Source organism: Notothenia rossii (assembly GCF_949606895.1).
Source record: "Notothenia rossii genome assembly, chromosome: 2".
Taxonomy (NCBI): domain Eukaryota; kingdom Metazoa; phylum Chordata; class Actinopteri; order Perciformes; family Nototheniidae; genus Notothenia; species Notothenia rossii.
Window position 1 is genome coordinate 16,649,136 of NC_136904.1, and position 26,393 is coordinate 16,675,528.

At 40.3% G+C, this 26,393-nt stretch overlaps 1 protein-coding gene across 3 annotated transcripts in view; it reads right to left on the minus strand.

The window, feature by feature from the left end:
• furina (furin (paired basic amino acid cleaving enzyme) a) overlaps positions 1-24,865 on the minus strand; it is an 85,257-nt gene extending 60,392 nt beyond the window's left edge. The window contains exons 1-2 of one of the 3 annotated variants that reach the window (XM_079663700.1): positions 24,699-24,865; positions 17,166-17,490 (exon numbers count right to left, since the gene is read on the minus strand). In XM_079663700.1, the coding sequence (XP_079519826.1) occupies positions 17,166-17,375 (210 nt within the window). In that variant the 5' untranslated portion in view covers positions 17,376-17,490; positions 24,699-24,865. Of the gene's footprint in view, positions 1-17,165; positions 17,491-21,478; positions 21,532-24,218; positions 24,371-24,698 lie in introns of those variants that run through there. The other 2 variants (XM_079663702.1, XM_079663701.1) reach the window with 2 other exon arrangements.
• Positions 24,866-26,393: the final 1,528 nt, after the last annotated feature.

Here is a 26,393-nt window from a genome sequence, read left to right on the forward strand (position 1 = left end):
TTATGATGGATTATCAGTAAGCATTTCAAAGTGACAGACACATTGGAATTAACCTTCAGCAGCGTTTTTATCGTTTTAATGCCAACTTTTGATCAGAAAACAGCAAAGGCAAGACATATTTGCCGTTTTGGTTCCGTAAAGCTACGTTGTGTGTTGTCTGGGTTTACCTTCGCTGCCCTGAGTTTTGGTCTCACAGTGATTATACTTATACCTCTGTGGAATCTCAGCTTTAATCTGCTATCTTGTTTGTGCAGATCCGATTTCTACCGTGAGTTCTGTGCTAAGTGCGTTAGCATTTTTTCGCTCAGGCTAATTCAGAGGCTTGGTATTACCCTTGTTCATATCGTCAGTTAGCCGAGTTTCTTCCCGTTAAGTGGGTATGACACATTAATAGGTTGTTAAATGTTAAGTAGCCCTGAGACACAGGTTCCTCGGCGGGGGCTATGGGGCTTAACAGTAACACAAAGTTGTCTCCTGTTCTTTGTCCTCTTCCAGATAAGTGTGTGTCTCTATGCGTCTATGTTCATGTGTGTGTCCTGTGGTGGCATTTAAGGTCCCACTACTCACAGAGAGGAACATTCCTCTTAAATAGTACGGTACAGTCTCAAGCTCTGAACACAACAACTGTGTCCAGCTGAGTCCCACAGCTGCTGGTTTCAGCGCTCTGCCAAAACCACACCACCACCACTGCTACTGCTGCTGCATGGTGGCTCTAACAATGACAGGAAGGCCGGCCGCAATCATTTCCTAGAGACAGCAGTATCCAAACAAAATATTCCCTAAATCTCTTTTCAACCACATTTGTTCCACTTTTCTCCTGCTTGTAGATATACAGAAGGCGTAGATAATGAATTAGGCACTGTTAAAAAGGCACACATTAGTCTGTGGTTGCCTTTCGTTCTCCCTGTGTGTAATCGTGAAATACATAAAACAATGTTTCCAGTAACCTAAAGAAACCCTGAGCCTTGAGAGTAAATTGGGACAACATTTCAAGTGGGGAAACGGTCCCAAAATAGACGAACAAGGCAACCTGGTACCAAATTAAGGATAATAAAAGGCTCCAGGCTGGGTTGGGGGTAGAGACAGATTTTTTCATAAACAGCTATTAAGGTTTGTAAAGCAGTAGGAGGCTGACGGTTTTTCTGTGGACTAAACACATGAACCCACTCGCTGGGAAAGCTCCCTCAGAGCCTCAGCTCTTTCCACCATAATTGCAGTTCTCCAGGTTTACTTTGCGTATTGGAACGTCAATGAACGCCGGCACCAGACTCTCAGCTGGAGTTTCTCCACCGTGCCACAGTAGTGCATGTCTGGACTCGTGCCCTGGGGAGAAAAGCCGGTCCCTGAGGCTCACCGACTATAGCCACCACAGTATCCTGTCCAAAACATTGGTAGCTTTCCCTGAATTGAAGCAGCCTTCAGAGAAATAACCAAACAGATGGACACTCCTCACAGAACAGCCTCTTCAGTGTTTCCTGTGCAGTTGGTTTCCTCTGTACTGTGTTAAATATTGTGAGAGCCCAGTGGGCATTTGGGCCAATATTAACGTCAGATGCATTGTATGTGTACAATAAAATGTACTGTATATTATGCATCATCATTCATGGAATTCAAACGCCAGCATTTCCAAACAATGGGTACAGCTTTCGAAGACAAATGACAAATGTAAATTAATGTACCTGTTGTTATCAATATTAATCATAAATATAAAAGGTACTTCCCAACTTGCTATGTGCACCAAATTTATGACTTTGATTAGGTCACCTTGACTGATAGAGGGCATTTATAACCATTTTGTAACAATTCATAGTTCAAACACTATAATATTTTAACAATTTATCTTATAATGGAATTTATAAGTTGCAGCCGTATAAATATGCAAAAAAATGCAAACAGGAGTCAGTCTAATAAATATTGGATTATAAAATTATCCATACCTTTCTAATATTAATGAACCGTATTTCGCTTGCCATAAATAAGTTAATTTTTTCTACAATTGCTGCACAGTCTTTCTCCCAGGAGCCAAAAAACTGTTATGTATAACGCATAGTTTCCCAATCCCACAACCTAGTGATGGCAAACCCCCCACGGTTATAAATCCACTCTATAAGGCATTCAATTCAGTCAGCAAAATCATCACACACAATAAAGAAGATGAGCTCCGTTTGCAATAGCAGGCACCAGGGATTCAATTTCACAAACATCTGATGAGGTGGGGGGGAAACTGCAACTCATTGATGCATAGCCTACATCAGCCATAAAATATTCATGAACGTTCGAACGCACACAGGGCGACCACTGATACTGTACACAGACATGATTAATCCTACTTCCTATGCAACGTAGATTAGATAGCCTAACATTTAGAGCGTGTGCCACTCTGAATTTTATTGAATCTGAAGAACACGCACAGACCTGACTGTCACATCAATAAAACAGATGATATAACATCCTGTAAGAACAACCACTCATTTTTCAAAAAGGAATTTCAAAGGGAAAAAAACTCTAGCACATTTAGGAACATTTTCTGCCAAGATGGCAGGTTACCAAAACATTACTGGAAACATTGAAAAACAAATAGGCACCTACTCCAAGTGCAGTGCTGCGAGGAGAAAACCGCCTGGTGTGTGAAGAGCTCTAAAAAATGCATTCTAAAGAGGTGTGAGAGAAAGAGAGAGGTGTTTGTTTGTTTGGTATTCGGATCAGCTATAGTATGTGGTGCCAAACAGTATTTTGACAAGATTTCTTTCAAGGCATGTGAATAAAAGCAACTGTATTGACATCTTGAGGTCATTCAGGCTGAAGAAAAAACAGATTCAACTGACGAAAGAAACAAGATGTTCCTCAGATTCTAATTCAATAACACTGCAAAGAAAAGAGTGTGGGTGGACCGCCCAGAAAACATTTGCGCGTCTGTAAACTGTACATCATAACAGTAAAACATTATAATTATGATACATGATTCGAATGTTCAAACTCGAGAAGCACAAAAGCAGAATCCTCACACATAGAATCCTGTTTTTTTTTCACCCCCAGCATACGTAGCTAAACTAACTCCATCTGTGATAAGGACACCTGGCGTGAAATCTAAATCCAGCATCTCTGCTACACTGCAACACAACCAAACAGCTCCGAAACTGCAGATCTGTTACAACTTAGCAGGACTCGTGTTACCAACGGGGGAAAAAACACTTGAAGCCATCATATTAAAAAAAGCTCCTCCCAAATGCTGCATTCCTCCCGCAGTGCATTCTCCATTATGCTGGTTACAGGCCTTTAAAACATTCACCTGATTGTTTTCTTTGTAAAAAGGGCTTATCAGATCTAACCCTCCTCGTGAAATTGCATCACAAACGACCTTCCCGACTCCAGGGTCAGCGCGTGTGTGTGTGTGTGTATGTGTATGTGTATGTGTGTATGTGTATGTGTGTATGTATGTGTATGTGTATGTGTATGTGTATGTGTATGTGTGTGTGTGTGTGTGTGTGTATGTGTATGTGTATGTGTGTGTGTGTGTGTGTGCACGTGGAGAGCACGAGGACAGGCTGATTCGGGTCAGAGACATGAGCGTCCTGTCCTCGCTCTGTGCTTTAGACACGACAAACAAACCAAAACCAACTCAGATCAGATAGCTCTAACAGTGGCTCTTGCTGCCAGCACCATCACAATTCAAACTGAGAAATATCTTATTAAACTTAAGGAATCATTATGGACTAACCAATATAAATCCTGTGTTCATTATTTTGGCAAACATCCGGGTTTGTGACAGATTCCCACCTGGAAGCTGCCCAGAACAACCACCGTCTTATCTTGTGGCCGCTGGAGCAGATGGATAATTGCATTGTTTAACTGCCCCACACTGCTTCCTCTCCGTCAAGTGGTCTGTGGTCATTTTTTCCCACCCAGATTGATACTGTTATTACAGGGTTTGAATTCAACATGACCTTACGTTTAAAACATTTAATTCAAGTTTATATGGAATACTCTATGGCATCCTAATCGATGACCAAATAAACCCTAAACGCTTTCAATTGGAATGAATTGTTCGGGATTTTGCTGGATTTCACCCGGGCTTTTTGAGTTTGTTCAATAGTTAAATAAAAGCCAAATTACTGGAAACAGGGTTAAGTTTGGGGGGTGACATGAAAGATTGTACAATATTCTCTACAGGCCTGAGCCAGGGATGTTGTGGTTATAGTCCTTAATGTAAATATTATAGGATTGTAAATATAAAAGATTGTCTTTAAATAGTAACAAGTAACATAAATTGAATATTAAAAAGGTTTTTAAATCTTTAAACAAGACATGCTGAAACCTTAGCTTATGGTTTATAGCCGACACTGCCGATATGAAATGTTATGGCCTTCTTTGCAAAGTTAAAGGCCTTGTGATTATTTCGGTCATTCAAACCACAAGGACATCTTTAAATGTGTTTTTTTCTTCAACCAAAAGATAAAAACCCAAAGATATTTGTTCAAAGTGATGTATGATGTCACAGATAACAGAGTCAGTAATGGCTTTTCTTTGTCACTGATTATGCTTAAAAACCAACTGAAACCATGATAATCAAGATCTTTCGCTGCCTCCCTGCAGGTTTGAGTGTGTAAGCTGCACAACAGGCATAATAATAGAAAATGCTTTTAGTACTTTACCCACAAGAGGGTTGTTTGTTTTGTTGAAGTGTTTCAGTCCAGTCTTTTTTTTGTTATAAAAATGAAGCCAAAATGTGATGATCAAAAACTGCAAGCAACGGCTATCACTATATTTATCTCGTATTAAAGAAACACAATTTAGTTATTTCCATTCCAGTGCTGACATTCTTCAAATACTTCGTCCTTCACTCTCTCTGTGTGTACATGAGAGCATGCACATATTTAAAAACCAGATAGAGGTGCGTGTCCAAGTATGTTCACGTCCCCTCCGCACATCTGGCTCTTGTTACAGCTGCTGTGACCTGTGTGTGGTTCGGCTGCAGCCCAGCCCCCAGCGCTGGGTAATAATGACTCCTCGCTGCTGCAGTTCCCAGGACCCCCGGCTGTTTGGGTGTTCGCTCCTTTGCGCTGGGCTGGGGGCTGGGGGGGGGGGGGGGCCTCCTGGTGACCAGTTTGTTATTTTTCTCCTTCTTTATCTTCAGGGGGATGTTTTTTTAAGGAGAAGGAGTGAAGCCAGACGTGTATGTCAGGATGTTTCCAGGAACACTATGATGCACTGCTCCTCAGGATGGCCTCATGGCCTGGTGGGGCAGGTTTTGGATAGTAATTATTGGTTTGACCTAATGCAGTTGCCTTTCTGTTATTAACTTAATCTAAAAAGGTACACAAGGATAACAAAATGTTATCAGTGGCTGAGCTGGAATGAAAGTCCTCACCCACATCTCGTGCTTCAGGCTATTTGCACCAGATTTATTATTTTAGAAAGAAAAGTGTATCTACAAAAATGCAATATCTACACATAAGCCTATAGTCAAAAATGCCTGAAAATGTAGCTTAATAAGATTTCTAAAGGTGTAACCAGAAATGGCTTACTGTGTATAACATCATCTGGGATCTTGTCATATTTAGACATAATAAATCAGATTGCTTTTTCCCAACATTGTGACATAACTGCTTCTATGCAAGAATACCACAGCTAAAGGTGGATCAAAGACTACTCTCTGTTGCCCAACTTGTTATGCGGTAGGGAGTGTGTAGGCGTGATTCTGTTTTGTTCGTTGACACCGAGAAGGTGCGACAGATGGATGACAGCAACTCAAGATCGCTGCTCGGTACTTTGTCTTTTAACTAGGTCATTTCAAACCTCTCTGCTTTTGTTTGATACATTCATCTTGTTCAAGTTATCTAGAAATCATTTACCAAAAACAGCATAGCCGCAATCATGAAGACTACAGTAACTTCTGCATCTATATTGCAGTGTGTTATATCATTTATAAAGTCAGGTTCACCTTGATGAGTTTTGGATTTCTGATATGCAACATCAGCTTCTTATTTACTTCAACTATTTGCAAAGATTTCCTCTTTGAATGCTTCAAGTTAAAATAACACAAGATACATGATTTTGAGCACGTTTTAAAAAAATAAAAATAATGACAGAAGATAAATTGAGGTTTCATTTGACCATTTAGGATACTTCATTTTAAATTAACACAAATATTATAACACTGGAGCAGTTATTTGTGTATGTGATTGTCGTGGTTTATAATTTGTTGAAGGTGTATTAGCACCAAAGATCTTCCTCTTAACACAGAGCAAATATACAAAAAAAATGTTATTCAAATAAAGTTGTTATTGTCTCTCAGAAACATGGAGATGCTTCTATCGGCTGAGAAAGTGTGTTGGTAAATGCACTTCAACCCTATTTACCTAGTTTTCACATATGGTTATGTATTTATATCCTCCCTTTTTTCAAACTGAAAATAAGTTGACAGCCTCATTTGTTTCTATGATTAAATGTATATTTCATCAAATACAAAAAGAACATTCCAACTGCAGCACAGCTCTCTTAATATCGACCACTAGAGTGAAAAGCAAAAGTCTCCCGCTGCAGTTCATTATCTTCCAAAGAAGAGAAGCCTGCAGTGAGATCTGAGTCTACTTAGAGAGAGAGAGGCCTGGTCGAGGGATAAAGGGAGGCTCTCTCATCGACAGCAACAAAACGACGAAAGCCAGAGGGACCAAAGAGGCTGCAGAGATGCGCCACTCTGCTGCTGATCAACCGCACCGAGATGAGAGACCATCTTTCTCTGCATGAAAGGCCCTGCCTGTTAATGGGTCCGCACCAAACAAGGGCCGGCATCCAACCGTTCTGACTGGATTGTGTTTGCAGCGCTATCATTATACTGCACTTCAAAGCAGCACCATCTCTAGCGGGACGTGCTACACTCTACGGGGCTGCACACTCTGTTGGAGACATCAGCTCTCATTGGCTAAAGTAGGCCAGAGACGCAGTACACAGGGGGGTGCGTGAAAGATTAATGAAGATATTGCACAAGTAAACCAGCCTACAAAACATGCTTAAGCATAATAAAATATTTAGAGGTGGCGATCTATATAGCTGGTGAGTTTGAGCCAGGTGTTTGACTCCAGGACCCTGAAAGGCCCTCAGGGTAAAGTAACATATCGTGGATGAATAGAAATCGTGATGACGTTTTAATAGGTGTCTTTTATTCAAGTTAGTTTTACGTATACACTAGATATCATTAATAATTAAAGAGGGCAGAATCAGCGATCTATGAATATTGCAAAAACCATATGGTTGTTTTTTGTCAAAAGATGAAGGGCTTGAAAAGGAATACCTCATTTTCATTATGATTTAACGATGTTTACTCCCCCTGTAAGTATCCCTCCGCAAAATGTACTTGATATATTAAATGTTTTGTGCTTCTACGGTTTATTGCTCCATTTGTGTACATTAGAATATCGTAAAACACATCTTTCTGTTCACCTTCAGAGCATTAAAGATTGCAAATAATAAATGGCAGAAATAAGCATAAACCCTCTCAATGTTAATTCATTCCTAAAAGGCTATTTTCATGTGGGTAGATTTACAGGACTGCATTTTAGTTGAGTAAATTCTATTTCTTCATTTCAATGCAGCTGGAGGAAAACAGAAATAAGCCACAGTTTCTGCATTTTGCCGTTTGCTACATAGTTAGATGAAAGACGTGCTGGCATCGCGTCAGGAGGCTACGGTAAGGCGGAGAAGCAAAGAGGTCTTGAAAGGTTCATGTGAAGGCGTTGGTGATTCTCGCTTCTGGCAGATGTTTCGGTGGCAAACCAGCACAAAGGTGAGGAAACACCTGTGTGGGATTCTACATAATCATGCAGAGCAGCTCATCTCAGCACTCAGCAGGCAGCTTCTTCCTCCATCATCTCTGGGCCAATCATATCCCGTCAGAAGATTGTCCATCAAATCCCTATTTCCCCGCAGTTAATTGCTTCACTTCTCTAGAGTCCAATTATGGTGTCCATACCTTCAGCCTCTCATTTCTGGTGTTTTCCGATTCACTCTGGTAGTACTTTTCAAAAAAGTTTCAACAGAGATGTGAGAGAAGCACTGATCAGTTCGCACAGGAAGAACGGTTCAGCAGAGCCTCTCAATGGAGGTGTTGCAGTTTATACAATGATGTCTTCACAGTCTTATGACATAGGGTGAGACATTCAACAATTACAAGTTGTTGCAGGTGAGATAAAAAAGTGCAATTTTTAGAACCTAGGAGAGAGGACAAAGAGTGCGCAACCTGTATTTGTAAACTGCAGTGGACCACTTCGAGGACCAGCACTTCAAACAAGTTCTCGAACACCAGGCACGTGCACACAAAGACATCAAAGTGGGCTTGAGCCCCTGCCCTTTTTCTTCCTCCAGAGAAACGAAAGTGCCTTTTTTTTTTTTTAATGGGGTGCTTTTTTTTCTTTTCTTTTTTTTTTCAATAAATGAAAATATATCTACTGCTGTTCGCGCACAGTTTCCCTTTCCAAAAATATATTGATTGAATACAAAATAAAGATATCAGGTCTGGAGATTAGACTGTGAAGTTCTGATGCTCTCTCTCCCCTCTCTCCCCTCTCTCCCCTCTCCCCTCTCTCCCCTCTCCCTCCACGTCTCCTGCACAGCGGTGCGGACAGTCACTTCAGACAGACAGGTAGCAGCACCTCCCACCTTAAAGTCCCATGTTATGCCTGTTTTTCTTGGCTTGTTTGAAGGTGAGTGAGATGAACAAATGACTAAACTGCCAGTGCCTCGAGTTCACAGCTAATTAGCCAAAATACTCTAAAGATGAATTCCGACATAACGATCTTTTTGCCTGTAATTTCCTTAAACAGTAACTTCATCATTTTGATTGTTGGCTGCTCATTTAATAACTAATAATTGTACTAGTTTGTTGTCTGCTCTTGTGCTTAGTGAATACTAAAGAAGACCGTTGTCTCTGTGTTAACTGATTATTTTTGTAGAATTCTGTTGAGTATTAAACAATTGCATGAGTGTATTAAAATAAATTGGTCAGTAAGTCAGAGATGTGCAACTATTTTTTACTTTTTGTTTTAAACATTTTTTTTATAAATTATTATGGGAAGTGCTCTTTTTCTCACTTGAGCTCCTGCCCCCCAAAATGTCTGTGCATGTCCCTGGCGAACACTTTCATGACTTAACAAAGATAAATCATTGTAAGTCAACCGAACATGCCTCCACCCCTTTCCGCAAACTACATACAGTTCAAACTACATTATTTAATCGAGCAAATTAAATGACACAGATTAATGAACAAATGGAGACATTACTCATGACCATGGGGTGTCACTTCAGCAATTATGTTACCACAAACATTGTGTAAAGTTGGGCAGAGACAAATGAATGAACAACGTCCAGTTCCAGTGCTTACAGTCAAATAGGGATATGAGAATAGACTGGGATTTTAGAGATTCAAATAATAAAATATAGCTTAAAGTGTTATTCCTATCTTTTTACATTGGCTTTTATTTCTATTTGAAATGTGTGTGATGTGTTCTGTTATTATGTTTGTTCCTTTCAGGACTCTACGTGGTCTGTGTTTTGTTTTTATGTTGACCTTACATTTCTGCCTCATGTGGTTATTGTATTGATGTTTCTGTGGTCTTCATTTTAAACTTTTGTTCTTACTTGTGAAACACTATGTGAATTCTATGTCTGTGAAAGGTGCTATAATAATTAAACATATTATTAGTATTCAATTTCGAGAGGACGCACAATGGAATACTGACCTAGTTGCAAAGTGACATACTGATGAATACGTCTTTTTTATTAACATGTTTACATTGCATTCTTTCTCTCTTTGCAGGCAAATGGGATCTTAAAACCCAAAAGTCTTATTAGAATCAGAATCAGATATGCGAATGATATCACTTTATATATTAATATGAAAAACATTTTAAATATCCGATAGTGCAAGACCCTATGGAAAAGGGTCTTTCTTTTTAAGAAAGCTTAAAAAAAATATAAGGGAAAACCAACCAAATGTGGAAGGAAGAGATTAGAAGTTCACGCCGCCACCATATCTCGAGAAATTATTTTCTTTTTGTTGTGAGCTGATTAAAACGTGAAGTCCTCACATAGGCGTCCTTCAACTTCAGTGCTGCGTCATGAGTAACTGATAGGAGTGTCATTTCATCTACTGAATCAGAACTGCAGATAATATCCATCTCCTTTTGCCCCTTCTTTAATCTTGTGCTGAACAGAATATTAATAACCTTCATAAAAAGGGGTCTAACCACTTCTGACAGGAGCGAAAATAGGCCAAGATGGTGCCACGGAGTACAGTGGGGGCACAGTATGCCCAACACAATCCTCCCTCACATGCAAAGCCCTGGGGTGGACCGGCAGAATGAGCTATAAAGGCAGGCGGCCTACAAACAGACGGTTTTATCCTCCACCAGTTACAGAAACCACTGCTCACAAGAAGGGAAGTAACACGCTTCTGAGAAGTGCTACATTTGACTTTGAAGTAGAATAGATGACTTATTTATTCATTCATCACCTTTTTTCCCTCTGGTTATGAACAAACTAATACAAATAGAGCGTCTATGGAAACCAAGGGGTTTATCTTGCACCCTCTAAACACAGTGTCATATAGATTTGACATCATTTTAGTTTTTCTTGAAGAAACAACAATAACCTGTTTCATATTCCAGGACCAGGAAGCAGGAAACTAATATACTTTCTCAGAAATGGTGCTATTCTAAACAACACTTTGTGACATGGTGCAGCTTTGTTTCTCAACAACGACATTAAACTAGAGTTATGCAACAAACCCAAATGATGTAAATTGCATAACACTTTGCTCAACAAAGGGTAGGGCCATTAAGCCGTCCTGCAACATCGCAAAGAGCATGTTGTTTCCTGATACAGGGCTTCGTCAACTTTCATGAGTTGTTTACAAGATGGAAGAGATGGTGAATCAGAGGCCACAGTCAGAGAAGCATCGTTCGACATGTGACCTTAAAAATATTAAAAGGATCCACAGTGGTTGACGGACGTTATGTCCGGCATGAAACTTCAAAAGATCAGATATTCACTTCTATACTCAAACAGGACCTTTCAGGAAGCCTGGGAAGCTTTTTAAATGTATTCCACACTCTGTAAAACCACCTGCTATTGGTATAGCTTATCTGCAGCGCGTGTGTGTGTATGTGTATGTGTATGTGTGTGTGTATGTGTATGTGTGTGTGTGTGTGTGTACAGTAGATGTGTATGATTATAGGTTTTTGCTGCATGTACGGATAATGCATATGTATTACATGCATATATATTCATTTAACAATGTCCCTGGTAAATAATTGTGTGTATAAGAAATTGTGTGTATGAGGCTCGCTGGCAGTGAATGTAGGGGATTGCTTTAGTCGTTGTTATTGTCTGTGTTTTTTTGTAATTATTCTTTCTCTTTGTACATACAATCAGTACAGAGTAGACCATTGTCTCATTTGTATGCACATATTTTGCTTTCCACTTCTAATGACAAACATTACTTATGCATTGTCGAAACGCAATAAAAAGATTTTTGATCTGAAAAATATCAAAAGAATCCATCTAGCGCTGTACTTGAGCAGTCGAGCTAACAGATCAATAAAAAAAAAAGTGTTAAAAAAACAATGATTGTTATTCTCCTTTATTTTTTTGTAACCTGTGTCAGGCCTCAATATCAAATCACTTCTTCCAGCAGTGCCTCTAATCACATTTGCCTATTTATTTAAATACTGGCGTAATGAAGGTGCAATTGAACCAGACATAGCTCTACAATGTTCCACTGAGAAACGGCAGTGCAAGCCTGATGATGTGGGCAAGAAAATGTCTTTTAAAATGTAAAATAACCATCCAGAGATGCAAGCTGGCAGTTAATAGCCATTTACCACAGTGTGAGTCAGCCGTTTCTTAATTGTATTACTTTAACTTAGGTTTAATTATTCCTCTTGTTATAAAACGGGCCTATAATGTAGAGTCAAAATGAGAGGTATAATCCATTTGAAAACCCCCAGAGCAACCTTTTATTTATTAAACAGAGTGCTTGATTAGTTTCAGGTACACTGTATTCCTTATTATCTTTTCAAAAAGAGAGGAAGGATGAATGATATGACAACTATGCAAGAGATAGAGCAAAGTGGGGGGGTAGATCAACTGAGACAGCTGCTGCAGTTGGAATTTTTACATTATTTGCTACTGTCAGCAAACGTTACCTTAAAGTTTCCTCGCTGACAAACGACCAACCCCACTGTCACATTGGAGCTCAGGCCCTGATTGATTAGTAGTGACAGAAGAGGGAACTGACTCCGTACGACTAATGGCCCCGACAAACCAAACCAACCGCTAGGAACTAGAGTCAGCAAAGACGAGCAGATGCATCACATCTGCCAGATGACAAGCCTGTTGTGTGTCTAACCTTCAAAGTACAAAGAAAATATCTATCAAGTATGAGGCATTATATTGGACGTTAAAAAAAACATTTAACGCCTGGTAAGCCGGTTCGAACATTTCAGACAATGTCCTCGTCTCTGTCTCCCACTTTAATCTCTTAACCTCCAATAAAAGGCCCTCTGGACAAAAATACATTTTAGTTTTACGGGCCACATTACTGCTACTACTAAGAGCAGCAGCCAAATAAAGATAAATAAATAGTAAAACAAGGAACGGCAGAAACCACAATAACACTCGAAGGCGACTGGCGGCTTTATGCGGGGGTTTCCAAGTGTAATTTTGTACACTTGTGTAAATATCAAAAGCAAATGTGAGCAATTTCTGCTCCTGCTTGTATTTATTCTACAGTCAAATGATTATCTCCGAGTGTTATATTGTTGTTAACTGTGACGTTCCTTCCTCCCTGTCTCCTGACATTCTATCAATAACATACTGATACTTAGATGCAGCAAAAATGTATAACTTTAACAAATAGAAATACGTATCCCATAGAAATAAAATGAACTCAGAAGTTGAAACTTGCCGTTACAGTAAATCAAATCTCTATTATCCTCGCAAAATCATTAAAAAAAATGATGTTCTACTCAACATGAGTGCAACATGAGAATGTTAAGTATGTGTTCACTAAAACTGTGCCTTCGCCTGCTTGACAACATGCTGCGTGTGCCGTGATGGATTGTGATGGATCATAAAGTCTGACATGTTTAAGACATGGGGTTTATGGGTGCCATAGTCTGAGTGGGAAGAGAGAGGGCGAGGAAAATAAAAAAAACGACCGTCATCAGAGCTGTAAAACCTGCCCAGCTGCAGTCTCTGATCCTCCCCTCCAGCCTGACACCGACACCTGAACACACCACAGAGTCACTCACCACGCATAGCTCACAAAGCGACACTCATTTCCCTCGCAGCTTCAGGCAAAAGAAAAAAGCTTAACAGATTTGTTTGTTTCCATCTCTGAGGTAATGGCTTCAGTTTATCAATGAGCAGTGACGTCCTGAATGCAGGAGCGTATTTAATACAGTCATCACTCGTGGTTATACCCCAACTTTCAAATGCATTGAGCAGAGAGGATGCATCCATAACAGGGGCTTAACAGATGTGACTGTTCCATGTCATTTACTCTGAGGTTCATCATGGCCATGTCAAGGTGCCAGTCCTAATACTGACCGTGTCCAACGGGAATCCGTCTGAAGCCATCTGAAGCAGGCAACTTAATAAAACAGCAAACAGCATCCTCATTCAACAACTATTAAACAAAACAATCAGTAGAATAATCGATCATTTGAAAATATTAGGTGTTTTCAGCCCTTTTTTCATTATGGGATTAGGACCCAGAGCTGAAACATTACTCAAAATGATACATGGACTAAGAACACTTTCCAAAAAATCTGCGGTTAATCAGCCAATTATTTAATTGGCTTATTGTTGGAGCTCTAAACTGAAAAATGTTTTTTATTCATTTTTGTAACCATATCTTTAATTTCAACACGACAGGAACTTCCTCAAGAAGAGGAACAACCAGCACATACAGAAAGAGGATCTTCTCTTTCTTTTTGTTTGATTATGTCAAACTGACATTACTTTTGAAAACCGTTGCCGTGGTTATAAAGAAACAGGTAACGAACAGATTCTTTTGCAGCACAAGATGGTTTCTATGAATATCTTTAAAGACCAAATACCAGGCCAGGTCAGGCTGCTCCTTGGTGATCTGGTGAACTGTAACTGGGGTTATCTAACTATTTGAAAAAAGTAATCCAGCTCAGGGTTATAAGTTATGAAGCCGGTTGAATAAGAAGAACAACTGCTTTCAGTCAAAATCTGGAACATCTGTTTTTACTTCAGTCCATGTATCACATTTGAGAGCTCAAGGCTTTATGCAGCATTTATGCAGAAAACTTTATTGAGCCTTCTTCATGAGACGGGCCCCTGCTCTGCCATTTTTCCATCTTAAACGCTGTGTCAAGACTACCTCATCAAACCAGCTCTAGTCAGACAAACAATATGGGTTTTCCCTCCCTCAAAATATCATAAGTTATGATAGCAAGTTGCTGAGAGCAGCCAAACCACACAGCTCCTCGTCTCCTGGAGGCAGTTCTGCAAGTACTTGGGTGTGATTATTTTGTCTGGAGTCCTGGGTGTCCACAGGCAATACATAGTTAAAGGTTTAAAGAAAGATTACTCACCAGTCTGCGTGCTATGATTCACAGCACACATTACATTCCTGGTCATGACCAGAAACACCATATGGTGCAAAGCAGAACATGGTTCCCTGGAAAGTGCTGAGCCTGTTATTAAACATCTGCAATGAGAGCTGCTTGTTTTCAGTTTATATGGCTTTTTTTCCCCACTTTCTGAAAAAGTAAAGGCACACTTTTGGCATCCTTACATTTCTCATGAAACTTTGTTTATAAACCTAAATTAGTGCAATGTCACACTTAAGCCTGACAGTGTGAAAGGTACATTTTGCAATCTGCCAATTACAACTCCACTACACTGCACTTCCTCAAAACAAGTATAGAGGAATAGATGATCCTATAATGTGGTTTGATGTTACATATAAAACAATATTGATATATAAACTATTATTTAAGTATGACATAGGTACGTACATTTGTTAACATACTTTGAAAGTTGTTTTTTAAAGAGTTTGGGGTTGAAAGAAGGATCAGCAGTAACCTAACAACAAAACGTAAGAGTAAGTGCAAAAACTTACATTGAACCCTAAAACGGATATTCATTGGTATACAAACCTTTAGTCCTGCTGAAGACTTCATCATTTAAAAAGTCTGACATTTCTTTACAGACAATATAAAAAGGATAATTTATTTGCACTGAGGTCAAACAGGAAAAGATACAAAAGTGAATTGTACTAAAGCAAACAGGAAATGTTACATTGCCTGCTCTGTGTCTAGCAAGCAAGAACGATTTTAATAATCCAAACCTTTTACAGAAAGTGTGTTGACTGGAAACTTATTTTAGCTCAATCCAACTCTTATATAATAATCAAACAGTGTCTGGTGTTTGGGAATTGTAACCGTTTTGATCCAGGCGTTGATTATTTGACATATGGAGCAACTTGATGCCAAATAGTTACAGCGCATAACAAATAACCAGGTTTTATTCTCACCTTGCACCTACACTAGTGTCCTCAAATAAAGTCGGGTATGCCAACAACAACAAAAAGTTGGTAAGAAAAGGAAAGATTATTTGTGTCTAAACTTTCAGATTGTTCTAAATAGAGAGTTAAAATGCAGTGCCATGTGTTTGAGGGGGATTTTATAATCCAGGTCATACACATGTGAGCTCACGCCCACAGCTCGACTAAAGTTCACTCACATCTTCCCAAGTTGACTCACACCACACTCCCCCACTGCCGAGTCCCCGTTGGACACCGCTGTCTACACATATGGAAAGATCTTTCTTTTCAGCTTTTACATATAGATCTGTAGCATGAACGAGCAAACTAAATGTTTTTGTTATAGATTACCATTCTCCTATGAAACTGGGACAAAGTTCTAATCATACTATGTTTCAGCAACTTTTTACACAATTGCTCAATATGTGCTATTCCTTGTCAGTCAGCACTAAAAGCACGTTGTTAGTCATTTGAAGCCCTTTTTACCCTTGTATGTTTTATAAAACTTTGAATCTGTTCCTGGTTTTAGATTCAGTTGTGACTTTAGACTGTGACTTAAAGGTGGGGTAGGTAATTTTGGAGAAACCAGCTCGAGTGCGCGAGAATTTGAAAATACACAGCCGGAGAAAATCTGCCACGTCCTCACAGAGCCCCTCCTCCAACACACACATGACCAATGAGGGCACGAGATAAGTTTGTGCTCAGGTGGAAGGCTGACAGGCAGGTAGACCATCCAGTTATTTTAGCCGGCCTGGCTCAGATGATTGGTCGTGCTTTTTACAGCACTAAGGCTTCCACAGATGACATTTTTTAATGGATTTTTTGTCAAAGCTCTAAAAATCCCGATAGCAATGAGCATTCCATGGAATATAACAAAAAGTGTGTCTCGAGCCGGTTTCTCAAACTTACCTACCCCACCTTTAAGACTATTGTTATAAATGGTTCAGTAACAAGTAAACCACCAGAGTTAAAAATATATATATTGTTGCGACATGTATATGTGATCAGTACATTTGAAAGAGCTGTAAAGAATCCTTTTTGAGACAATAAGAAACAGACTAGATGTCATTGAGTGGTGATCATGTCTCGCCCTACAGTCACACAACAGCCTGACTGAAACTGGCTTATCATACATTTTGGAACTACTAATAATTTAGTATTAATAGATTCAAGTGTATGTCTTGGGCATGACGAAAGCAGATGAAATTGTGGGAAAAGGACGAGCTGCTCTCCCACTGAACATTACTCTCTGGCAACTAAGCCAACAGGAACCCCAATAAAATCAACTATAAAAGTTCTAAAGAATCATAAATAACTCATATATTCACACACAAGCACACATTAACAAGTCAGAGATTATACAGTGAGGAACAGCAAGTCCACCTCCTTTTAATGCAATCTTTAAGGAGGCGGATCCAACAAAACATTTGCATAGTCAAAATGTAGTTTGCTTTATTTTCCACACATGGAGCTAGAATCACCCCTGGTCTAAAGCGCCATAGTTCTTTGAGCTTTTAATCAAACCTGACCATTATACTACTGCGTCTTCAAAAATAGATAAAAGAGCCAAAAAGTGCATCTTAGTACTCACATGTCCTTGATTGATGAACCCATGTTTATTTGCGATTAGATCAGCTCCCTCCTGACCTCCAGGTATGTGGACAGCCCATGTGTTCGTGTAGACCTTCTGACACAGAACCGGTTCCAGCCCAGAAACCAGTAAGACCAGCAGAGGCCCGAGTAGCAGCTCCTTCAGCCGGAGCCTGCCGCCGACAGGGGGACATGAGGGGCCAGAAGCCATGGGTGCTCCTAGCGCAGCGCAGTCTCTGAGCACAGCGCCTCTCCGACGGGCCGGGGCTGCCCACAGTACACGCAGGTGCACGGAGAGACAAAGAAAGGGGGCAGTCACAGCTCACCTGACAGGAAAAAGAGAAGAAAATAACACAATAGAGAATAAACATCTGCTATGTTTAGAAAGCTGTGTAAAAGGCTGAGAGTTGTGTGTCATAACACTGTTACATGGAAGAAGACTATGTACTCTGGAATGACAGGATTAGAGCGACGATCAAACCTGACCATACATGAACCTGCATAGTTTCTGTATGAGCCCGACCCGAGTGACAGCAGTTGTTTATGGACTGAGCCCATATTAAAAGCCGCATTTCCACTGTTCAAAATGTACTACAAGCTAAGTCAAATAAAGTCGTTTTGTGACAAAAATGTTCAACACAATCCAGAAAGTGTTTCCTCATTAATGAAAAGTGGGATCAGGTGTCTCTGCTTCAGGGAAAGGATTTTCAGAAAGCAGCGATGTTGATATTCAAACTATGCATAACATTAGATTATTGATTATAGCACTAATAGCGCTTGTGTGTTCGTTATCAAATCCATTCTTAATCGACTAACACTCAATCCACAATTGTGTCGACTAAACCAATAACTGATTCATCAAATCTGTATAGGTTGTTTTTTTTTAGAGATGAGGTGAAGGGTTTGTGGAAATCCTTCATGAAAAAATACCCCGAAAATGACTTATGACTCAGGATTTCATTTTCGACTAAGACCAATAGTTTACCAATTTAGGGATGGCAAGGCATAAGCAAACTAGTAGAACTGGAAAATGGGCGCTAACCACACCAAGCCCAGAGGAATTTCTAAAATGAAAGCCCGGCCAGCCCGAACCAGGCAGGTCCGACCAGTTTCACAGAGGGAATCAAAACGCTATAGCTTCAAGGGAACTATTCATATTAGGCCAACAAAGAACATTTCTTCGAAATTAGATTTAGTTTTACCCTCAGGTGGCTTCAATGTATGATTGAATGGGGAATAGATACAGGAATAGAGGAATAAACTGTGAAGGTTCTCAGATCTCAAGATAAATGAAAACAGACGTGTTGAAATGGCTAACATTAATCAACACTATCGAGTTATATATGATCTGTTTTGACCATGAGGAAAAACAGCCACCCCAACACTAGTCTGGAGCAGGCGTACTGCAGCCGGGCTAAGTACAGGCATCGGATAATCCCACAGGAAGCAGCGAGCAGGACGCCAAGGCCAGGCCTGATGTTGTGGTCAGACACACAGCAGCAAAATCTGGCGTTTACACTCCCGTGGGAGGGTAGATGAAGCTCACGAAAGGAAAATGCTTAGGTGTACTGAGTTGCATGCAGAGGTGGAGAAGTGTGGTTGGAAAAGCCAGACCTCGCCTTGGAAGCTGAGGGATTGCAGCAGGTCAGCCTCACTACGACGTGGAGTTTAAATTACTGAGACAGCCGCTGAATGGCTCCGGCCAAGGAGAGAACGTACACACTTAAAGTGTCAGAGAATAACATTTCACTGCAGCATACAATGCACTGATTTGAGTGTGGGTACGTCTTTGGAGTGACGGCTCCTACACACAGCGGCGTGAGTTGCCGCTTCAACGCTTCTGCCCATTCACTTTGAATTGGGTGACGTCACGATTCGCCGAACTGTATTGTGGGAGCAAAGCGTAGCTTCTCTCGCGAGCAATGTTCTACTTTTGCCGCCTCGATGGAGGCGTCAGCCAATCGAATCATCCGCCAGTACAAGCTCTAGCCAATCACACGGCGTGCTTGTGTGTCTGGGGCGGGAGATTCATGTGATTGGTTGTTGGTCGAGTTTCAGCCCCCCCCGCCGGCAAGCGACAATGCACGCCGCGGTGTGTAGGGGCCGTGAGCCTACACATATAGGACGCCATAAGAACACCTCTTAATAAATGCCATTCTATGATAGTATAGATACAGAAGCCAGAGCTCATGGTGTAATTGTTTCCTGGTACGATGTAGCCTCCAAACTGTGGTTTGGACCGAGGAGGGTCAGCAGCGCCTTCAGTCTGTTGACACTATTACTCAAAGTGCCACCTCTATTGTAGCCCCTGAGATGACTGGAGTTCTCTGAATAAAGTGCTTATTTTTCTTGGTTTCCTCCTTCTTGCAGTCACATTGTTCTTCTGCTTCAAGTCTCTTTAGTTTTCTCATCTTTCTGCAGGTGTCAGACTTGTATAAAACAGCCCCTGTCCTGGGATAGCTGAACAGAAAACTCAAATTGAACTCGCTGTGCCACTACTCCACATGAACAAACAAGCTCTCAAATTGCTCCTGAAAAGTTTGTTGTGAAGAAAGAATGATGTGTTTAGAGGCAGCTGGGACGTTCATCATTAATAGTTTATTGTTCATTCAGCGGCTGTTTCTTAATTGGACTAAATCTATTCACTGAGACGCTGATACATAGACAAACTACAAGGGTAGCGCGGCTGAGGCTGTTCCCATAAGCGAATAATAATGTGTGTTCCTGCACCATGATTCAGATCTGCTCCAAAAGTTAATGGGTTCTTCTTCTAGGCCCGTGCTGCACCACGGTTAATGAAATCGGCCAGTCGTTTTTCCCTAAGCCTGCTGACAAACAGGCAAATTAACAAACCACACTGAAAACCTAACCTCCGTGGCAGAGCTACTACATTCACAAAGCTTTTAGTAAACCCGCTCCCCATTCCTAAATGTTCAGCTATAATAGATAAGGATTTTGTTTAAACCGATGAAATACCTTGACAGGTATTTTTGCAAAACATGTACAACTCCTAATTCGGTTTGTTGGTTGGAATAGGGCTCCTGTTCTGCGTTCATTTACATTTAAATAACAAGGAACATGAGGCGAAAACCTGCATTTTCAAAAATGAGCTTCCATTAAATGTCACAGCCAATTTATCTCAGTGGGCACTGGGCAACATTTTGTTATAAATGGTCCAATGGAAAAATGACTCTCTCTTCTGTTGAAATCCATCTGATGTTCCCGTCAGGCTGGTTACTCAGAAATGCCTTCCTTGATGAGATCACGTCTTTCTTTTTCCTATGTTGTTGAAACAAATATAGCTTCTGTGAATCACTTCCATTATAAGTGGCATTTATACGTATGTGGTTACATTTCACTCTTATTGTTTGCTAACAAACCTAAAATGTGTTTTCCAAATGAAGCGCTGCTTTATCAGTGGCGATACAAATTAATGTTTGAATCCTAATGCAATATCCTGACCCATGTGGAAATATTATAAGACGTAAGGTGAGAAAGATACAACCTAACACTGTTTTAAAGACTTGATGACTAGAATAACAGAGTAACTTCTAAAGGGTTAAGAGAGACTTTATCCAATGTGCTGTGAAGCCACAGGTAGCTGCATCGTTAGCGGTCGGCCTGACTGAGTCGGTACGGCAAGCTGCTAATCCGTACAAGCATTTCAGCAAAAGATGTTCATTTATATGTGGATAACAGCTAGTCGCACAACAGAGACTACTATTTAATAAAACAAACACCGCGTATATTTAACCAAGCAGATCAAATCGGGTGCTGTGTCTCTCAAAGTAGAACGTGCCCATCTTCAGTAACACATAAATCCCTCCACCGCGTTTTAATTCTACCTTCCAGCTGAGTTAAGCTTATTTAAACCCATAAACACAATCAAATCAGCCTACATTAAGTAGCATGGATCCAAACACAGCATTAATTACATGTTTACTTTTATCAATCATCTGCTCAGTTCCCACTGACATTGGGGAAACACAAGGTGGCTATTTTAAGAAATCTAAAGTAATAAGATTCAGATTGCATTTATTGTCTATTACAATTTCATAAAATGGACATTTGTCTTCTGTGACGCCACAGGACGACAGCATACACAACAATAATGCCCAATGAAATCTTAAACTGAACAAGTGGCAATGCAAGTCCATCCAAACATCACAGAAGTGCACGATCCTGAGTTAGTATGTAACAATAAATAAAACAGATAACAATTTAATTCAGTCAAAAATTCAAATACAGCAAACAATTCAAATAAGCCAAAAAGAAACAAAGACAGCTCGTGATAAATCTGTTGGCACAACTCACTCAACGTTGCCCTCTGTCCTTCGATGCCACAGGTAAACAGAGCGAACGGTTCCAAACCTCTGTTTGATTTCCAGACACACATCGACTTATAAGCTCTGACGGCTGTGACCTCATCAGGGCGCTCAACCACTCAGTTTCTTTAACGTCAGCGTGAAAACCACACACCATGGAGCAACTACTGCCCAACCTCTTTATTGTTCCCGAGGAACAGAGGAGAAGCCGACCGTCGCACTGCGAGTGCTCTTTAGTGTTTCCACGGTAAAGGATTCCATATGGCAGACTGCGATAACAGAGGTTATAACACACAGAAACTACACCAAATTATAATTAGCCAAGTATCATTAAACCCAAAAGGATAATACCAGCCTCGTTACCGCACTCATCAGGATGTTTTTAAAAGAAAACCGTTTACATCTCATCAGTTTATTTTTACATTTTAATGAGATATAAATTAGCTGTAATACAATTAGCCAATATGAACCTTTTTCCACACATGACTTTATTTTAATCACCTGTTCACGCATTGTCAATATCACAGAGCGAGCGCTCAGATAGCCCACTGAGATTTAGAATAACAAGCTGAGTTTGTGTGGCAAACTGATGAAATAACACTTAAGTTAAATGAATATGCCATAATCAACACCTGAAAATCCCACATTGCAGTAACAACTCAATTATTCCTCAGTTCCTAAATTGTGACAATGATGTATGCTCATGGCAGATAGTATAAAAAACGGGGTTCATAACTACAGTAACAATAACATCATCATCATCACATAGTAAGTGTCATACAGACAGCAGAATACCCAACATCTAATTTCCCTCCCTTCAGAGTAACTATCCGTGTGGAGGCACTAATATTTCACTTTGATTAAGGTTAATTACAGAGAGGTTTTACAGCAAATGTGCTAGACAAAGCCTCAATTTAGCAAAACATGGTCTTTATTGTAATTACCAGCAGCAACTCAACATTCAGACCATTATTATAACAAAGAAAAGGTATTAAAAGGTTAATTGTTATGTTTTCTGGTTTCCAAATTAGCTTTTACTCGTGTGCCTTGTTTACTCTAAAATATGTGCTTAAGGTTGCAGTTATATGAATCTGCAGCTAAATTAACATCATCTGCAAGCGGGGCACTTCATCTAAAAGCATATATTGTTTATGTCAAAGCAAATGTTTTGAATCTTAACTTTGTTGTTTGTGTACAATGAAGGTGTTGAAAACACTTGCTATGAGTATTTTAGATGTTTAACTGAATTGATCAATATCATGTATATTCTAATGTTTAAAAATAAATCTTATGAAAAACAACTGTATTTAGGCAAACACAAAAGAGTGTGTTATTCGCAGAAGTCTCTTTCACACATCTTTCAATAGAAGCTGAATGACAAACAGAAAGCAGGGGAAATGATATTCAAATATTTGTGCTTAGGTCACTTCATAGACTGTTGTGACATAGTGTGTCAAGTCAAAGGGAAACAAGAGGAAAGGAAATGGTGGAATTGTATACCACCTAAATAGTCAAATAAATCCTCATCCTGACACAATGAGTATAAAAGCCTTGTTTCAGGATGTCACAAAGCAGAAACTCCTTCATGTTTCATTCAACAGCTTCTTCGCCACATTGTTTGTCTTGGTGAATACAGGATATTGATGACATGGAGGGTTTTACCTCTTTCTTCAGTGGTGTAGGATTTCCACCATTGAACTTTGTATTTAATATGACTGTATACCTGATATAACAATGACCCCACCCGACGAAACTACCGTAAAGTTGGTCACAAAGTATTGAATGTGTGCAAAGTGCGATCATCTTTGTGAATCATTCTTACAATGGGAATCTATATATTGTAAAAGCCATTGGCGGTTATTGCTTGACGGACAATTAGCCTAAACAAGTGCCTGCGAACTATCAAAAAGGTCTCGCCTGTTCTTCATGTTATCCCTGGTGCATCTGTTTAAGACAATTAGTTAATTGGTTGGTAAACATCAGTTCAATTGCAACTTTTTGGTAATCAATTAATATGTTTGAGTTGAGTTAACAACTAGTACATGCATTTAGTTAAGAGGTTTGTATTTCAGGCATCAACTTTAACACCCTACTAAATAATTGTATCACACAGTAGAAGGAAGCAGTCACTTACTTCAGAACAATGGGCATTATTTTTTTGAGATGCCTTGTTCTCATTTGGTAGCCTTCATGTAAGTGCATGCAACGATGTTATCAACATTGCTTAAGTGTTTATTCATAATGATCAGTAGCTTAGTATTGCTTCACTGGAGAGGTATTACAGTGTCGGGCTTAGTGGAAGCAAAGACAACACTAGAAGCTCAGTTTCCAAAATGAAGCACACTTATTTATGTGAAATGGCTAAAGCTCAGGTCCATGTTTCACAGGAAGTTCGAAAATGTAGAAAACAACAATCCAGCCCAGTCTAACCCAACAAAATCAGCTGTTTTTGCATTGATTACTCCTTGTGACAAAGTTCAGTCGTAAAGCCACAGCCTTCATACTCGCTGATACACAAGATATTAAGTGTAAAGTGTGCCCGTGTAAACAGCAACACGTCCTGTTTTTGTCAGAAAGGACATAGTTATGTGGAGCAGAGATTAACTGCAGGAAGGAGGAAAACTTCTCCGGCCTGTAACGCCACAACACTTGAATGTTTATGAAAGTTAAGATGTGTAAATGCATCAGCTGATCGGGGTACGTGTTGAGCTTGCCCTCGGTTGACTCACCTCACGCGTTGATAAATCCGTGACAACAACACGTAGTCATTATTTAGCCCGAAGCGGCGGCTGGAGTTGATCCAATGATGATAACTCCTCCGCTGGACAAATATGTCTGAAACTGCACCGCGTTGTGATTAACTTGACACCGCGGTGCTCACAGGTGCCTCCCACTTTTCCTCTCATCCACCCCTGAAGAGCATTTCCGACCTCACATTTTACTACTCCCTACCGAGGAGCACAGACACACATTCCTCGCAGACACAACCACAGGAGAACAGGACGCAGTCGACGTCACCTCGGGACGCGAGTTGCCCTCCTTCACGATCCCACAAACACTGACAGCAAACCGGGATCAATAATGCCAATGCCTCCCTGTCCTGCCCGGTGCCAGGGTCTCTGTGGTACCGGAGACAAACTCGCCGACCACGCAGCCCCAAACAAGTACAATTACAAGCTCCAGCACAACTTACAATCCGCTTAACTTACCCCCTTTTACATCCTGTTCGACCTCGGCGTGTTGTTGTCTCCCCCCGCGGTGTTAGGACCGACGACCGCTCGGCGAAGCGGTTGAAAAATTGATAAGAGAGAACTGCTGGTTATAAATAGTCATGATACCCCTCCGGTGTACCGCTGAGTGGTCCGTGCAAGCCCCAGGAAATACGTCACGGCCACGGACAAAGTGGAGCGGTTGGAGCAAAACCTCCTAGCGGACAGCGGCGCGGCGACACCTCCACCTGCCGGCCAGCCACGGAACTGCACCCTCCTCCGCAGACACGATCATTTATTCCCAGATGGATGGGGAACACAGATGGAAATACTTGATAGATGCACAGGATGATCCCAGAAAATGCCATCTTTATTGAGAAAACAGTTTTTTCTAGTAAAAGGGCAACAAGGGACGAAGGGGGAAGGAGGGGAGTTGGATTGTTGATGCTCTAATTTGTGCTTTTTCTGCATCAATTCATGCTAGGAATGTCTTTATTTACACTCCAGGTGACAATTCAAAATTGAATTGAACCTGTTAAGCCCTGAGCCTGTTTTTCAGGTCTCAGGCTCGAAAATGACATTCCCAGAACAAATGACCATATCTTCCTTTCTAAAAGGGTTACATTAATAATAATACATGTCAAAGTAATGATAAACCTGTGAGTTGGATGTAGAAAAGTCAGAATCAATATAGATGTTTTTTTATTTTAAAGAAAATTCAGATTGAACATAGTAAAAAACTGTAAATTATAGTGTCCGTCCAAAAATTATTTGTTACTTATGGTGAAACTACCCTTGGATGATGGTAAGGTAGACTAAAAGCTTTAGGAATCCAAAGAACAACATATAATAAGTACCCTTTATCAAGATTGATGCAAAACAAGTGACATTTGACCTTTTTAGAGAGGTTTAGCAAACAAAACTCCACCTCTGAGGTGATTTGGGTGAAAACCCATTGGTCGATTTTGGTGATTGACATCTCTTTTTGACCGTTAGAGCCAATAGAATCGAAGGTGAATTTCCCTATACACACACATGGTAAAAAAAGAAGGTGGGGTCTTTGTGCATGCAGGTTTGCATCAGCGTGAACCTATCTCTCGCTCTGACATCTGGAAACGGAAAAGCAGGTTTATTGCTTATGGATTATCAGAAATAATTTCAAAGGGACACAGACACATTGGATTAACCTATAAATTAACTTCAGCAGCGTTTTTATCGTTTTAATGCCATTGAAGACCACTTTTGACCAGACAACGATCAAGCTGAGCCATGTTGCCGTTTTTAGCTACCTAGCGCCACATGTTTTGATGTCTGTTCTTGTAAATAGCTTTGCGAGTTCTTATCAAGGAGTGATGATGTATGTACTGATCGATTCTGTTTCATCTCACGATGCTAATCGATATGTTGGATGTGCAGTTACGATAAGTAATAAGGGTGTTATACCGTGTTTTCTGTGCAAACGGCGTTAGCATTTTTTCGCTCGTGGCTAATTAAGAGGCTCAGTGTTATTTTGCAAAAATAAATAAAAATGATCAGTTAGCTGAGTTTCTTCCCGTTACATGGATATGAAACATTCATAGTTTATTAAATATTAAGAAGCCCTCAGACGCTGTTTCCTGCAGGTGATGCGTCCCCCCCCCCCCCCATTAATCTGGTGCAAGGTTTTCTGTGCGTCAGAGTTTGTGATAATTAAAT